Genomic DNA, 17,168 nt, shown 5'->3' on the forward strand with positions numbered 1-17,168 from the left:
GTTGGTGATAACATCTCTTTTTATCTTATGTGGCTTGTTTTTCCATATTAAGTTGTACAAAAGCCTATCTAAGGTACAGCAAGTGGATTTGGGAATGTCAATAGATGAAAAAAGATAGGATGCACGAGATAGCCCCCCTTCTTTGAAGAGTTAAATCCATCCCTAACCATGAGGATAATTTTTTTGTTGACAGATTCAGTTACAGGGTTCAAATTAAGATCATTCACAGCCTTAAGATTTTTGGTGATCTTTACACCGAGGTAGGTTACAGTATCTTTTTCAGAGATGTTACAATCTGCTGGATTGACAGCTCCTTTCAAAACAAACATCTCACATTTGGAAAGATTTAATGCCAAACCTGAAATTCTTCCCCTTCCTCTCTGAGAAACCAGGTATCAAGTAAATTAGCCCAAAGTGTCGTGAAACATTAGAGGAACTGTTGCGACATTGTCGTCCCTTTACGGCGTACCGCCATTTTAAGTTGAGGACAGATCGTTTTTCCCCCCTGGCAAGAAGCTAACCAAGCGGAAGCCTCTGTATCTCTTGGTTGCTGAAGTATATTCATCTGTGGGAAAACATCTTGCTTTGAACAAAGAGAGCGCACGCTCTTATTCCACGTTGCCTGATTCGGGCTCTCGGAGTTTTGAAAGGATTGAATGAAGAGTTGAGGTGAGTAGGGTAGAAATGTGTAGTACCCCTGAGTGGCGGCACGAGGCCTATGCTATGGTGGACAGTGTTTAGTGGTTTGGTAGACTGGAATATGTAACGTTAACTAAACTGGAATATGTAACGTTAACTAAAATAGACCTGTTAAAATGTACCATATTTCGTTTTAGGTGTCTGGTCTTCCTGCAATTAACTAACTTATATACTTTGGTGGATTGGCTAGCTAACGTTAGCCAGGGTGGTCCATTGTTTGACTGCGTTGTTAGCCAACGTTAGCCCAACACGGAGGTGTCTAGTCGGAAGCCAGATAACTAGCTCTAAAGGCGTCCTCATCTGAAACTGTTTGGAACAGTTCGTGCGCATATTATGATTACATTTTGGGACGTTGTTAGTTTTAGTCTAGAGAAAGGTGAAATTGCGTCCTGAAATTCGGGGCGTTCCTGCATATGGGCATTCCTGCATCTGCAATAACCCCTATCCACTTCACATTGACAGCACTTAGTTGACCGGGACAGCTCTAGCAGGGCAGGAATTTGCCACACTGACTTGTTGGAAAGGTGGGCATCCTATGATGGTGCCACGTTAAGTCACTGAACTCTTCAGTAAGGCCATTCTACTGCCAATGTTTGTCTATAGAGATTGCATGCATGGCTGTGTGCACTATTTATACACTTGCCTGCAACGGGTGTGGCTGAAATAGCCGAATCCACTCATTTGGAGTGTTCACATACTTTTGTGTGTATGTACTCCTCGAATGAAGGTGTATACTCTGGAGATTAATCTTATTTTAGCAGCAGCATGCTTTAGTGTCTTCACAACTCCTGGACAACTTCATTGTCAGACAGCAATTGTGGCTATTCTTTGGGTGGTGGAATTAGTTGGTTGATAACATTTTATGCGATGTCTGGGGCTCCAGTCCACCCACACTAGTCGCAGCTGAATTCCTTCGTAAATCGTGGAGTTGCGTTTAGTTGGCTGCTAACTATACTGAACGTGTGTGCGTGCAAAATGTGCTGTCCCATTCGATCCTATAAACTAATTACAGACAAATTACATAGGCATAGTTCCTAGGGTTGGTCTGGCATCTTCTCCTATCTTAACTTATAGAACATTCTGGAAGTTCTGCCAGATGGTCCAAAGGGTGAGGTAGTGGTGGGAATAGCTATAGACAACCAACACAATTGCATTTTATTGATGGCAATTTTAATGCACAGATACCGTGACGATCTTGAGGCCCGTTGTCGTGCCGTTCATCCATCACCTCATGTTTCGCCATGATAATGCACAGCCCCATGTCACAAGGATCTGTACACAATTCCTAGAAGCTGACAATGTCCCAGTTCTTCCATGGCCTGCATACTCACCTGACCTGTCACCCATTGAGCATGTTTGGGATGCTCTGGATCGACTTGTACGAGAAGGTGTTCCAGTCCCCGGCAATATCCAGCCACTTCGCACAGCCATTGAAGAGTGGGACAACATTCCACAGGCCTGATCAACTCAATGCAAAGGAAATGTCACGCTGCATGAGGCAAATTGTGGTCACACCAGATACTGACTGGTTTTCTGATCCACGCCCTTACCCCCCAAAAAAGTATCTCTAACAGCTACATCTGTATTCCCAGTTGTGAAATCCATAGATCATGGCCTAATGCATTTATTTCAATTGTTTGATTTTCCTTATGAACTAACACAGTAAAATCTTAAATTTGTTTTTTATATTTTTGTGCGTGTATATGTATAACCAACAATCAGCCTAAAGCATTCACTATTCCAGCTAGCTAGCTATCCTTGTAAATGTGACTTTCCAGCCTTCATTTTCCTTGAAGCCTCCAGGTAAGGGAAGATTGAGCGTTGTTTGGTAACATTGATCAGTTCTCTTAGACACTAGCTTCGAAGCTAGTTCCACGCATGAAAGTAAGATGTTGCCTTACCTTTGCAGAAGAAATTGAGCTGCACATGGTTATCACGATGGTCTTCCATGCCTTTGTGGCTCTGTCCACACTGTTTAATGGCAACACTGATGCAACTCTGTCTGCATATTATTAGTAACTACGTAGTTTGTGAACTAAACATCTATTTGTCTCGCTGCAGGTGAAAGATGACCCAGTTTTTACCCCCCAATCTGCTGGCCCTATTTGCGCCCCGGGACCCCATACCATTTCTGACCCAGTTGGAGAAGCTTCCCCATGAAAAACACCACAACCAGCCATACTGTGGCATCGCTCCCTTCATCAGGCACTTTGAGGTAAGGCAAACCTACCTAGCTCTTGTGCAATTAAACTCTTAGTGAATGAGATAGATAGTTGGCTATTTGGTATATTATTTGATTGAATGCCTTTGGCCCTCTAACTTTTGGACTGTTTTGATAGGACCCCAGAGATGCCCCTCCCCCCACTAGGGCAGAAACTCGTGATGAGAGGTTGGAGAGGAAGGTGAGACAATTGGTAGAGGGGTCACTTCCCTTTATGGCCATTTCTTTCCACTTTTTTTAGTCAACCCTCAATGCGTATCTGAGTAAGATTGGATAACTGGACATCTTCAGTGGGGTGTACTAGTACATGGCTCTAATGTACTGTAACCATTTAGGGTTTGAGTCTGAGGGGCCTAGCTAACCTGTTTCTGTTTTACAGAGGAGGGAGAAGATCGAGAGGAGACAGACGGTTGTGGAGACAGAACTGAAGCTCTGTAAGTTGACATGGATGAGCTTTCGTGACCTTCATAGGATTTACTGAAAGTTGATGGAAGTCAGGTTGTAATATTTTCTTCTGCCTTCTAGGGGATCCACACAATGACCCCAATGCTCAGGGGGATGCCTTCAAGACCCTGTTTGTGGCTCGTGTGGTAAGTGTGCATTATACAGGCTACCTTCCATGTTCCATGGCATCTTTACCTTCTCTTCCATCCTGTCTTTGCCACTGATACTAAAGTCGGGTAGTGATTAATATCAAATTAAGCATACATACTCCGCAATAAAATGTAAACCTGGCAGGGTTTCCCGCCAAGTTCTGGTGGGATCCATGTTAACTGTGTTATCATTGCTGCAGAATTATGACACCACGGAATCCAAGCTTCGCCGTGAGTTTGAGGTCTACGGACCCATCAAACGGGTAAGTTTAGTCTTTGTCTCCTAAACCACCCTTTGGTTTTATAATACACCTTTTGTTAGTGGCAATTGGTCCTCTGCCCCCCCCCCCCCCAGCTTGTTCAGCTAGTATTATTATAGTCGCTCTCTTCCAGATCTACATCGTCTACAACAAGCGGTCAGGGAAGCCCAGAGGCTACGCCTTCATAGAGTACGAGCACGAGAGAGACATGCACTGTGAGTACCTCGAGAGACCAACCCCCTCATAACCCACCTCATCTCAAATGGGAGTCTGAATGCTGGGAGGGTATGTGGGTGGGATAGTATTTTTTTGAAGGACCGAAAGAAATAAACTAGATCAATTTTGCGACCTTACAAATGGTTGGAATTTCACTATAGCTTTACAAATTGTACCAGTTGGTGTCACTGACTTTTAGTTAACATCAGCACCTTGTACTCTTGCCCAGTGCAGGAGGAACCCTCTTGACTGAATAGCACCTTTTATGGAGCAAACTGTCTAGGCTCTGTTTTTAAAATGTAGCTATTTTCTGTACTGCACTAGCAGCTTATGCTGTCCTTGGTGCGATTTCCCTTTGAAGGGCCAGGATGAGCGATGGTTTCACATTTATCCATAGTCCTAGGCCCACTCTTAATATCTGCCAAATGTAAAAAATAAACTGTTCACACTGCTGAGCCACACCGAGCTGTACTGCGCTGGCCTGATTATGCTGCGAGGACATGTTGAATGGAAAGTATCCAAGCCAGCAGAGTGTGGTTTGGATTGGCACAATGGTATGAAAAGGGTCAGAGAAGGAGAACTAGGTGGAAAGTAGGCTTGGGCGGTATCCAGATTGTCATACCTTCATACCGACCTTGTGTCATACTGGGATATTCGGTATTACCGGCATTGCCGGTTAGAATGCTAACGACTGCATTGTTAACATTTTTAACTCAAAATATAGTTTGCTGCAAGCACAAAACCAATATTTGCCAGCAAGGCTCTTGATCCAGGAGGTTCTCTGCTTTTACCAAGTGAATGGTTGATTTAGAAGAAGCTAACCACTTAGCTAGTTGGCTAACTAGCTACTAAATTAGCAAACCAAATGCAGAAGTTTGCACATTTTAGACCGGTAACTTTGAGACTTCCTATGTTGTAATTAAATCACCTGGCGCATGCTGCACAACAGTGAGTGACTCCCATGGCTCATGTCTCTCTCGTAGTTGTGTGCCTGTGTACAAACACCACATGACTGTGGACTACTGTAAGCTTAATAATAATGTGACGGGTGAAATGAAGAACTTTGTTCTTTATCTCCTAACGTATTGCACAAGTTGATTGTGGGTGTTTACTTAAGTAGCTACAAATCAAATTTATTAATAAACCTCAAAGAAATAGTTTAAACGGTGTTGACGGTATGGAAAAACCATCCCGTGTCTTTTTCCAAATACCCCGGTATACGGTATACTGCCCAAGCCTATTGGCAAGGGGGTTAATATGGACCCACAGTCCATACAAGTTAAAGATTAAAACTCTGAACACAAGGGGCCCCAAAATCCATCCTTTTTATTTTTATAACTGAGTTCAGAATGGCGATACGTTATTAATTAGGGGAAACAAGGTGCTGAGTGAGTTTTGTGTGATGTCTGTCTTGTGTGGCGCATGATGACCTCTTGACTAACTCAAGTAAGGCTGCGAAAGGGTTTCTGTACTGCACTTGTCTGAGTGCCATGACACTTGTATGTGGCGGTGCCATTCGGTGGGAAGGTTTGGCCTATGTTTTGTATGTATAAACAACTTCTAAGCCTTGTTCTTCTGGTCACCTTGAATGTCTTTGCTTGCTGTAGGTTAGGCCTGTAATAGTTAGGAGTGTTAAGTCATCTGTGGAACAGGTAGGTTTCCTGGTTGGACAACCAACGGTAAGCTACAGGTCACCAACAGGCTAGTTCTTCCTCCTAACTTGTCTGGTTAACTTGGGTACCCTCATCTCTGTGCTTTTGTGACACTAGGCCATTTCTATCAGCTCATATCAGTGGTCCTCCACCCTGGTCCTGGCGAGCTACCATGCCCCCTTGTATTATTCTCATTGATCGAATTTAAACAAATGATCAGGCAGACGGGTGTTCCAGGTGTAAATCAGTTGCTCTCTAAGATTGCTATTTACTGGCCACCTTCCAGGCTGACTACATTGCAGTCACTTGCCAGATCTCACAACACCTGGGAAGGTGATTTACATGTCAGCTAAAAATCATATAAAATAAGAATCTGACGCCTGACTGCTAGGTGATTAGGCAAGTCCGCACAGCGGGACTGCAGTGTAGCTGGCCTGGAACGTGGCCGCTGATTCATTCCTGGAACACTTAGGGTCATGCACCCAGAGTGCAATGAACAGGCAGGGAATAGTGTTCCCCAGGACCAAGGTCGCCCACCCTTGGTATGATGTGACTCAGGTGAGGGTTGACTTGTGAGGGGATGTCTATGCTGGCTCTGCAGTGTATTAACTGTTTGTTGTTCTCATTGCCACTGCAGCCGCCTATCTGTGATGGCTATTGGCCAGAGCTGGCTTGCAGATGATGATGGTTATGATACATCTACACCCTACTACCACAGCTCAGTATATGGTTGGTATGATGGGTTTGTATGATGGGTAAGCTTTCTTTCCACCCTCCATCCTCCTATTTAGGGAAGAGGAGCTACGTTCAATGGGCAAAGCACATTTTTTTGAAGCTGCTTAAATGTCGCTTGAACAATACTGACATTGATAAGACGAATCTGGTGCTTTGACCATTGAACGCACCCCCAGGCCATTAGTCAGTTAATGGGTGCCTTTTGAATTTTCCTTTTGTGTTAAAGCCACCTCAGATGTATCCCTTTTAACACTTTTACATATAGGCCTAAGTGCTTTTAGTATTTCAGTATTTTAGTTGTCTGAAACAGCATTTTATCAAGTTCTCTTGCATAATCATTAAGAAAAGGACAATCTTTTGCATAACATTGCATCAAAAAGACCACACGCCCAAAACAAAATCCCCTAGCATTGTAAGTTAAGGTCCTTGTGTGCGTCGAGCTGGCTTTAATGGAATAGGCTTACGAGGGGACTCAACACTTTTACAGGAAGGCACATACTTATGCACATATGTAGCTTTGTCCCTACTATATAACTAGGCAAGAGCAGATGTCGACGAGCATAGCGATAGCTCATTCAGACATGGCAGTCATCTCACCCCCAGATCTCTTTACCACAGCTGATTGTAAGAATCCGGTGTATACAGCTAATGGAACCAGTCAAGTGAGGAAATATGTCACCACTCGAACTAGCCTACATTTATTCTAGCCTACACCAAACACTTATCTAATTTTCTCTAGATGCATACCTTTGTTTCTTTTTAAATAAACTACTTTTTGATATGCACGATATGTGTGCTTGTATAGTAAGATTGTATTTAGGCCTTGTTTGAGGAGTTTTTGGGGTTGAGTTTTTGGGGTTGAGTTAAGGCAACCCACCCCCCTTTGACTGAAGTCCTCTGTTTGAGAAGGTTATGGTTTGTGGTAAGACAAACCCGGATTGGTTAGATTAGTGAGGGGTTGTGGTAAGGCCCCCTGGTAGTATAAACCTGTGAGGTGTCATGAAAGTACAGTGATAATTTGCTATGATCTAGAGGGGGTTCTGGTAAGGCCCTCTGGCTGTAAAAGTGAGTGGTTCTGGTAAGGCCCTCTAATTGGATATAAAGAGGAAAGTCCTCTGCCGTTTCCCATTGGATCGTCTACCACAGCAGAGCAGACCAGTGTAGAGGCCAGGATGGGTCATCATGGATCCTGCCGAATTCTTCGGTCATAAGAGACTGATCCCAAGACTGTCTGGGCCAAGGGAGTATATATTTGTGTGTGTGTGTGTGTTCTGAGTTTGACTCAGAAGCTGCAGACTGTGGTGTTAAATCTGGCAGTGGCAGGAGCCTGCCAATTTGCCTTGCAACTGGAAGCCCTATGCTCCCGGAGGTTCTGAGTCCGACACTGTGCTCGTGTCCAGGCTGTGGTAAGATAGTTGTTCAAAACAAACACAGCAGCCCATAAAGCCTCCACTAAGGTATGTGTATATAACTTGACACATTTTCTCATATCGCGATGATTCCCTCCACTATATCTCCCCCTCCAGACAAGTATTACAAGGTCAGAGGTTGTATGTAAGGCAACCTAATTTACATTAGCCTCACTATAGTCTGAAGCACAACATGTATTGGGTAAGAAGATATATTTGTGTAATAAGCAGCATTGTCATACAAGGTGTATTCTGGCAATTGGAGTAAATATTCAAACTCAAACCAATGTCACTGGTATTTTATGTCTCACTGAACCGGGGGCTAAGAACACCAGGAGTGGTTGTGCCAGTGACTATGGCTATTGCAGGACGTGCCTAAGGTGTCAACATTTGCAGGGCAGTATCCACCTGGTTTGTCACTAACCACGTTTCCATCCAGTTTTTGAAAAGTCATACCGTATTAAAACAAATCACGACAGCTGTGATGGAAACATGACGTTTCGGCACAATTTTATAAATGCAAAGTTTGACAAGGTGGGATCTTTGTCTGTAAAATGAATTGCGTGAAATAGTGGTGTACATGCTTTTAGGGGCAAATATTGTTAGTAATTACTGTCTTATCAAAGTAAACTTGGAGTCAAGCGACTATGGTGTGTGTGTGTGATCCTCCCACTACTACTCTGGAAACCATGCAGTTTAATAGGCTACAGGAAAAATATATGAATGATGACCTTCACATGGTGATGAAGGTGCCCGATGATGAGCTTGATTCTCCTTTCCAATAAATGTTGATGTTCTTATGCTGGTGACATGATGTTTGACAAAATATTCTCATCCATTATCTTGTGTAGACTAGCCTACCCGTACTGTATATGCGAGCTGTTGGCTAGAGCACATGCCAAGACCAGCGTGGGCACATTTACTATTAAACGCAACAGTTTGTGACAATTGATGGTTAAACGTTTGTATAAAAAATATATATACATAAACTTCGCACTGATTTTTATCTGCAACAATTCAGTTTGGTGGGAAAATTCACATTTTCTTTAATGCGGATTTAAAAATATTTGCATTAAAATCTGTCGCCAATTCGGTGGCAACCTAGCTACTGGTATAAAAAACCCAATTCCACCTATAAGTGGCTAGACGAAGTGGGTGGCTGTTTGATCCATGGGGGTGACTCCTATTCGATGTTCCTTCTGGGTAAGAGGTTGTAGATGTGACAATTGGGTGAACATGCACAAATGCATTTCTCATCAATTTGTCAGGTTGGGTAATATAATAAATAGTATGTTGCTATATGAATGACTGTTATCAGATTTATTTCAAGTGCACAAGCATTTCACAACAGGCTCTCAAATGCACTCCACATCAAACTGCTTGGACCACTCGTTTACATTTAATTCATTTAGCAGACGCTCTTATCCAGAGTGACTTACAGAAGCAATTAGGGTTAAGTGCTTTGCTCAAGGGCACATTGACAGATTTTTCACCTAGTCTGCTCGGATTTGAAACAGCAAACTTTCGGTTAATGGCCCAACACACTTAAACACTAGGCTAACCACTAGGGACACACAATATTCAGTAATAAAGCATTATTGGTAATGGTCTCTTTATCTGACTACGGTAGCTTTAAATGAATGAATTTTTACACAGAATCCCATGATGAAAGTTATAGTTATGAAAGGCTGTGTATTTTCAAAATCACTATGGAGCAATTTAAATGCATAGTTGTAGGTAAATATTGTAGCCAAAGCTACCTGAGCCTTTCATGCGTCACACTATAATTTAAGGGTATGCATCTAATTGATATTGAGCATTTTTGCTTGCTTCCTTAGATGTATTAACTTAGCTTATAGTCGTGGGCAATTTTAAGACCGTTGATTGGTCTAATCTCAAACTCAACTCTGGACCTCGAAGCCAGTTCCACTGCACCCCCCCCCAAAAGCAGCAGGCTCTGGACCACGTAGGTTGAGTTGAGTACCCCTGGTCTAAACTATGACCCCCCCCCCCCCCCCTGGTCTAAACTATAAAATGAGCCATGCAACAGTAAGTTGACCCTCTTTGACAATGTGGTCACTTGACTAAGTAAGATTAAAATTATTTTAAGCGGCGTTTCACTTTTCGGTCTCTAATGCTCCACGTGAAACAGAGCAATCATTATAGGCCAAACGTCAATGTTTTGTTTGAATATATTATATAACGCACTTGATATAATAAAATTGAATTTTGAGATTTTAATAATTAATGCATAGTTCACAAAAAAGCATTTATCTGCTATACCGGCTCACTTGTAATTTGCGGCTAGAATGCATTTCTTTATCCCTCTAATCTTTTCAAAATAAGGATTTACTGAAGTAAAGTGCTTGCACAACAAAATACTTACTGTGGTACATCTTCAATAAAGATCGATGTGCAGGTAAATGCAGCATTTAGTGGTGGAAAAAGGTCTACTACTACATGGTCTGTCTGCCCAGAGAGCAGCCCCACACTACCTCACCTGCTCCTGGTCAGTATATTCATGCACTCTTTGTTAACCTTACCTTTGAAACCGCAGAGCTCCATCTTACTCTTCTCTACCTTTCTCACCCCCCCCCCCCCCCTTTCCTCCAGCTGCCTACAAGCATGCAGACGGGAAGAAGATCGATGGAAGGAGAGTGCTGGTGGATGTTGAGAGAGGTCGCACTGTGAAGGGATGGCATCCCCGCAGGCTAGGTGAGGAACTGCACATGATCTCTGACGGTGTATAATTAACCGATGATTCTCTTCGCATTGGCCATTTTATGAATCCCTTTTAATATTAGTCAGTTTTAAATACAAATCATAGACAGGAAGTGAATGTATCCCCAACCAGGCGGTGGTCTTGGTGGGACAAGGAGAGGCGGGGCTGACGTCAACATCAAGCACTCTGGAAGAGACGACACCTCACGTTACGATGAACACCCCACAATTGGAGGGTGAGTAACTACACTGGGCCCTTGGGGTGGTCTATGAAGGGAGGGTTATGTCAACCTATTCTAAATAGGCCCTACCCATTAGACCTGAAAGAATTGGATAGATGTAGCAATATAGAAAAATGATCTGAAGGCAAAGGGAATTTATTACCATATTCCTTAGTTACATCGATCCAATTATTTTAGATCTATGCAAGTCTAGAGGGTATGGGCTAGCGGTAGACTTGGGATTGAACATTTTGGTTTGACTGACTTAATTTTCTGTAGAGGTTTGTCAGTTGACTGTTATTTTTGCCCTTCTCTTCACCCCAGGGAACGAGAGCGTGAACGTGGACCTGAGCCCAGAGGGGAGCGCAGAGAGCGCAGCCGTGAGCGTGAACGTGGGGGGGAGAAAGAGCGCGGTGGCGAAAGACGGCGGTCCCGGTCCCGGGAAAGACGCAGGCGCAGCTCCCGCTCCAGGGAGAGGGGCGACAGGGCTCTAGGCCTGGCAGCGCCTGGAGAGGAGAGCGTAGTGGGTGGCAGGAGGAGAGACCGAGAGAGGGAGCGGGGGGGAGGAGGACCAGGGGGAGACAGTCATAGCAGGGAGAGGAGCAGAGACAAGGGTGAAAGGAAGAGGAGGAGCCGCAGCCGAGAGCGCAAGCGAGACCGGGAGAGGAGCAAGGGTGGCGAGGGGGATGAGGGCATGGGGCTTGGAGACGGTATGATGGGGGAGGGAGGAGAGAAGATGCCTGAAGAGCCTAGTGTGGGTGAGGAAGGGGGAGAGGTGGCAGAGGAGCGCGGCGGGAGGGAGCGGGACAGAGACAGGGAGCGAGACCGTGACCGGAGGCGCAGCCACAGGGACAAGGACCGGGAGAGGGACCGGGAGAGGCACAGGGGGGACAGGGAGAAGGACAGGGAGCATAAGAGAGACAGGGAGCGGGGTGGCGGGGAGCGCAGGGAGGACCGGCATGGCTCTCTCCTGCTCCCCTCGGCCGAGCAGGACGACGTGGGTAACGGGGAGGCGGGCGAAGCGGGCGAAGTGCCGCCCCAGCCAGAGGAGAACAGCCAGGATGGGTTGATGGTGGACCAGGAGTCAGTGCAGTCGGGAGAGGGCTACGTTTCCAATGAGAACGGCTACAAGGTGGAGACCCAGGCAGACGAGTACTAAGCGGGGCTTTGCCATTTTTAAGTTCCTGTTTTTTTTTTTTTATATATATATATACAACAAACCCACACACCCCTTCCCTGTTTGTGTGAATGATACTGTAATGAGCTGCTGCCCTGTTAGAAACCACAACGGAGCAGTGTAGGCATAACAAACTGTCTGTTTTATGGGTTAAGTAGGGTTTTGTTTCTTCTGTATTTGAACCCCCAGGACTAGGTCCACACCCCAAAATAATCATTTCAAACCCGTCCCTCGGTACCAAACTGAGAAGTGTGCTCACTGTCCCTTGACATTCACGCTCTCCCCCAACCGGAACTTTAGTCTGACATTCTGCTCTGTCAAGTACTTGTCTGATTACAATCCCTTTACGAGTGAGGCAGAGATGGCATAGTTATTTTAAATATTTCTTAATCTTAAATCTCTATCGGTGTGTTAATTCAACCTGGGTTGTTTTTTGGGGGTTGTTAATAGGGGCTAAGTTGTTTAGGTTTAATAACATCCCCCCCCCCCCCAAGTGATTTGTATGAATCCATGATCCCACAAAAGCAGATAAAATTTAAATAAAAAGGAAAAATATATATGTATTTGATATGTTCCTTTTTTACTTTAAAGTACAACCCTGAGAACATCTTACTCAACTGTCTGGACCCATATGTCTATTCTCAAGAAAATGTACACCAATAGCTAGGTTTCCATCCAATTGGCGACAGATTTTCATGCAAATATTCTTATCTGCATAAGGCATTATATGCGTTTTCCCACCAAAGATGTTTCCATCTAATTGACTTGTTGCAAATAAAAGGCTGTGCGTGATGTAGTGCAAATAAAAATGCATTTTGCGGTTAAATTCCGATGTATCGAAACCCATTGAACTATCTTTTCCTTATCACATTTAACCCCACTGATTGTTACAAAAACATTGCGTTATATAGCGTGTGCCCACTTTGTTATTGGCATATGTCCTCTAACCAACAGCACGATGTTTGGCTAGAGCGCACATATAGCCTACATGAGATGTGGACAAAAGAGTGAGACTTTATTTTTCAAACAGCAGCCAAGCATCGACTATCATGTCACCAGAATAAGACCCTAGATATTTATTGGAAAGTAACATCAAGCTAATTACCGTGCACTTTCACCACTCTGAAGTTCATTAATTTATGTAATCTGTAGTTTAATTAACCATGCGCTTTTCCGACTAGTAGTGGGAGGACCACATGTCATCGCGTGACTCCAAATTTACTTCGATATGATGGTTATTGTATCAATATTTGCGCATAAGTGTTTCCACTGACATTTCTCGCATAATTAATTTGACCAACACATATTCCACCTTGTCTAGTTGACATTTGGATAATTTCCCCAAAAATCTGTTTCCGTCAGGCCTGTCATTACTTTTTATCTGCCGTACTTTGCATAAAAAGGTTGGATGGAAACCTGGTTATTGAACAAGGTTGAAAATGGGGGGGAGTAAGGAAATGTCTTGGGGGGGGGGGGGGGGGGGAGTAAGGAAATGTCTTGCAAAGTGCATGTCCAAGAGTTGGCAAATATTGCTAATTTTTATTCTGTAAAGCAAGATTGAGGAACCCTCTGAATGGAATTGTTTTGATTCTAATGAAATAAAGTTCGTAAAAAAAAAAAAAAAAATGAACATTTAGTCTCCTGTTCAGTAATCTAAACTATCGGGTTCTTCGGTGGGGTTTATCGTCGGTTGGCATCCGACATTATGGTGCTTTGCCGCCACCTACTGTACTGGAGTGTGGGCCAGTGACTGGGAGAAACTAAATCACACTTTATGGGTCAAATTACACACCATATGTATTGAATTTAGATCAAATAAATTGTAAACATGATAAAAGTTACTAATGTAAACATTTAAGGAAGAGTGAAATTTGTTAATCAAAAACTAAACAATTGAAATCAAAATGTATTGAATTGTTAACATCAAAAGCAAAACTTGCAAACACAATTTTAAAGTGAGAGCAAAACAGAAATGATTTAAAGGTTTTCAGTTGATCTTTCCCAACAACCAATCCTATTGAATCCATTTTGCCTACGCTCTTGCGTGCAATTACTACCTTTTGGTTATGCTACTCATATCTTGGTCCTCGATTTCTTTGCCTTCACTGCAAGTTTGATTAAGTTTTGGCTTTTTTTGTGAAGGGTGGTGTTTAGAGGGAGGCGTAGACAATGCGTCTCCATTGGTCCACTAGTTTTAGGGGTGATTCACCTTAACCCAATCAATGAACTTTATATATTTTTGTTTTTGGCTACTTAACCGGATGGTCTGATGTCACCACTGCAAATCTTTCTCACTGTGGCCGCATGTTCTGAACATGGAGAACCAGTTACTAACACATGCGCCGAACTTTGGGCAACAGGTAATTCATGTTAACCTAAGTAGTTACATGGTTTGTCATTAAATGTATTTGACAAACTTCTAATATCTGTACATTATTGACCCGTGACTGACAATTTTGAAGTACGTTGGCTTGTCAGACTAGCCAAATGGATATGGAATGAATCGCAAGACTAATGTTCCACCTAGCCACTGCCAGCCGTAGTGAAAGGTTTGCCCAGAGTGGGTGAGCGAGCGAGATTGAGATAAAACAGCGACAACCCTGAATAGCTATTCCCATAATACCTGAAGCCTAGACCCAATCTTGTCAGACACTATGAATTGTATAATGATAGAATTATAATGATATGCCTAATATACTAAACAAAAATATAAAACGCAACATGTAACAATTTCATTGATTTTACACAATGCTATAGACGTGATCTGCGGTTGAGATGCATGTCAGACCGAATTCCCTAAAATTATGTTGGAGGTGGCTTATGGTAGAGAAATGAACAGTCAGTTCTCTGGCAACAGATCTGGTGGACATTCCTGCAGTCGGCATGCCAATTGGGCCGGCAGGGTAGCCTAGTGGTTAGAGAGTTGGACTAATAACTGAAAGGTTGCAAGTTCAAATCCCTGACCTGACAAGGTCGTTCTGCCCCTGAACAGGCAGTTAACCCACTGTTCCTAGGCCGTCATTGAAAATAAGAATTTGTCCTTAACTGACTTGCCTAGTTAAATAAAGGTAAAATACATTTTAAAAATTGGACGCTCCCTCAACTTGAGACATCTGTGGCATTGTTGTGACAAAACAGCACATTTTAGTTGCCTTTTGTCCCCAGCATCTGTGTAAATACATTAACGTCAAAATAAATATATACCTAGTCACATTCACTATTGACTTTAGCATATATGAACCCGTTTTCCAAAGACACTATTGTGTTATACAGTTTTAAACCGTTTTTTATATACAGGTGAAGGAGACACGAACCTGCTCTCAGAATATCTCTCTCAGACTGAGGAGCAGGCAGACCAACTTCCCAAATATGGGAGAAGCACTCAAAACCCACAAGTTGTTCTTTCAAAGAAAATAATACATAAATGGTAAGTCCAAAGACCTCTCGTATTGCCAACCTTACTACAATGGCAGCAAATATTCTTATGAATTCAACAACACATGAAAGGAAACTTTATATCACACCTTTTCCTGAAGTGAATGGTTTCACTCACTACTCTACACGCGAACTGCTGCGTTCTTTATCTACATTGCGCGTGAGGTTGATGGAAACTACATTTTCACTGTCACATATATATGAGCACATAATGTTCAAAAGTGGTATCAGACAAAATTATTTGAGTGACAGAGTTAAACATGAGGCATTTTGAGAAGGCATTACTATAGATTATAGCCCATGTCGACTGTCTACTTTACTAGGGGCCATCTCCACTCATAGTGTCTTCAAAGTGAAACACAACATAAAACAAAAACCTCTAGGTCTTTTAATGAGGTGTAAATGTATCATTTCCCAATGCCAAAAAATTATACTGATTATACTGTTGGTAAAGGAGGTCTTCTTAGTGCCAGCATGAGAGGGAAAGAGAGAGAGAGTCTCAAGACTATATAGTCTGGTTTAGGAAGGGAATGTCTATGGAATGGTTTATGGAAACAAGGTGTTCCTCAAGTACTGCAAGAAGTAGTGGCAGAGGTGGTTTAACTTAACATCAGAAGCCCATGTAGGTGTCTTTGGCAATGCCTGGCCACTTACCCTTCAGCACATCATGACCCCAAAACAGCCTGTAAATTGTAACACTCCTCCCTCTTTTCTCCCATTCTCTCTCTTCTCTCCACTTTTCTTGCTTGTAGAACACAGAAAATTAAGAAGGTAGTTCCTGCAAGAGGGTGTTGCGGATGACAACAGACAATGGAAAAGCTCAGAGACACAAGCCAGCCATCTGCCACTGAGATTCAAGGTGTGCCACAAATGCGCTGGCTGGCTAGGCTACCTAGACTTTTCATTCCAAATTGACTGAAACTAACCATAGTGATGACATATACTGTGCGAATAACTTTTTAATTACAGGTGCGTACTAGACAATGCACCATGCATAAAGTAAGCTCAGACCTATTTGTTTTATTGTCCAATTGCAGTTCTCTCTGTGTCTAAGGGACCCCCCCTTTAGTCTCAAATTCATATGAACAAGTACAAGGTTGCTGCAGTTCGACAGGTCATTCGTCGTCCCTAGGGTCTTAAGTTGGAATAACTCCTAGCCCACTGAGTGTTTTACAATGTTATGGTTGGAAAACTGTCCCATAGACATCTAAATGTCCTTTCACTATTTGCAGGAGTAAAGCAATCCAGAATCAGAACCGGGACCATGCTACTATGAGGCTGAACAAGAATTGTTCCACTGCACCAGGGTACAGAGAGGGATGAAAGACACCTTTACTCTACATTTTCACCGAGTCTTCACACCTTCACATTTCATCCTGTAAAATAAAGTAAATTTTGTGCATGCTCTCTGTTTTCTTTATCTTTACATTTCTAAATGTTGCATTAGATAGACATTTTAGGTTGACTAGATGAAAGATGATTCATATCTGTTTTGGTTTTGTTGCTCATACTTGCTGTAGTCTGATCTTTTTGGGCCAAACTAGCTAGCTAGCTAGAATGTCTAACATGTCACTTGTTTTAGTGTAGAAGGGTTGTTATAACGTTTAGAAAGTGTGTGTGATGAGTTATACACCCTATCATTATGTTAGTGACAAACGATGTCTGAACACCGAAGGTTTGTGCTAGCTAGCTACTGTGTGTTTTTGTTTATCACGGAAGGGGGGGGGGGGGGGAATCGTCATTAGTTACCACAGCCACAAAGTCATAAACCCCGCCTATTTCTACAATTGCACGTCAATCGACTCTAGGGGGTTATAATGTGATTTTAA

At 43.0% G+C, this 17,168-nt stretch overlaps 1 protein-coding gene and 1 long non-coding RNA gene across 2 annotated transcripts; both read left to right on the forward strand.

Moving 5' to 3' along the window:
- Positions 1–470: 470 nt before the first annotated feature.
- Positions 471–12,467, forward strand: LOC120033427 (U1 small nuclear ribonucleoprotein 70 kDa-like). Its single transcript, XM_038979789.1, has 10 exons — positions 471–669; positions 2,761–2,914; positions 3,039–3,101; positions 3,300–3,354; positions 3,446–3,510; positions 3,714–3,776; positions 3,907–3,988; positions 10,399–10,500; positions 10,640–10,742; positions 11,052–12,467. The coding sequence occupies exons 2-10, from the start codon at positions 2,768–2,770 to the stop codon at positions 11,884–11,886; spliced, it is 1,515 nt and encodes a 504-aa protein (XP_038835717.1). The 5' UTR covers positions 471–669; positions 2,761–2,767; the 3' UTR covers positions 11,887–12,467.
- A 926-nt stretch (positions 12,468–13,393) lies between these two features.
- LOC120033437 lies at positions 13,394–16,744 on the forward strand. Its single transcript, XR_005473962.1, has 4 exons — positions 13,394–14,264; positions 15,202–15,331; positions 16,092–16,198; positions 16,572–16,744. It is a non-coding gene; the product is annotated as an uncharacterized LOC120033437 (long non-coding RNA).
- Positions 16,745–17,168: the final 424 nt, after the last annotated feature.

The sequence above is a fragment of the Salvelinus namaycush genome, chromosome 3 (assembly GCF_016432855.1).
Source record: "Salvelinus namaycush isolate Seneca chromosome 3, SaNama_1.0, whole genome shotgun sequence".
NCBI lineage: Eukaryota > Metazoa > Chordata > Actinopteri > Salmoniformes > Salmonidae > Salvelinus > Salvelinus namaycush.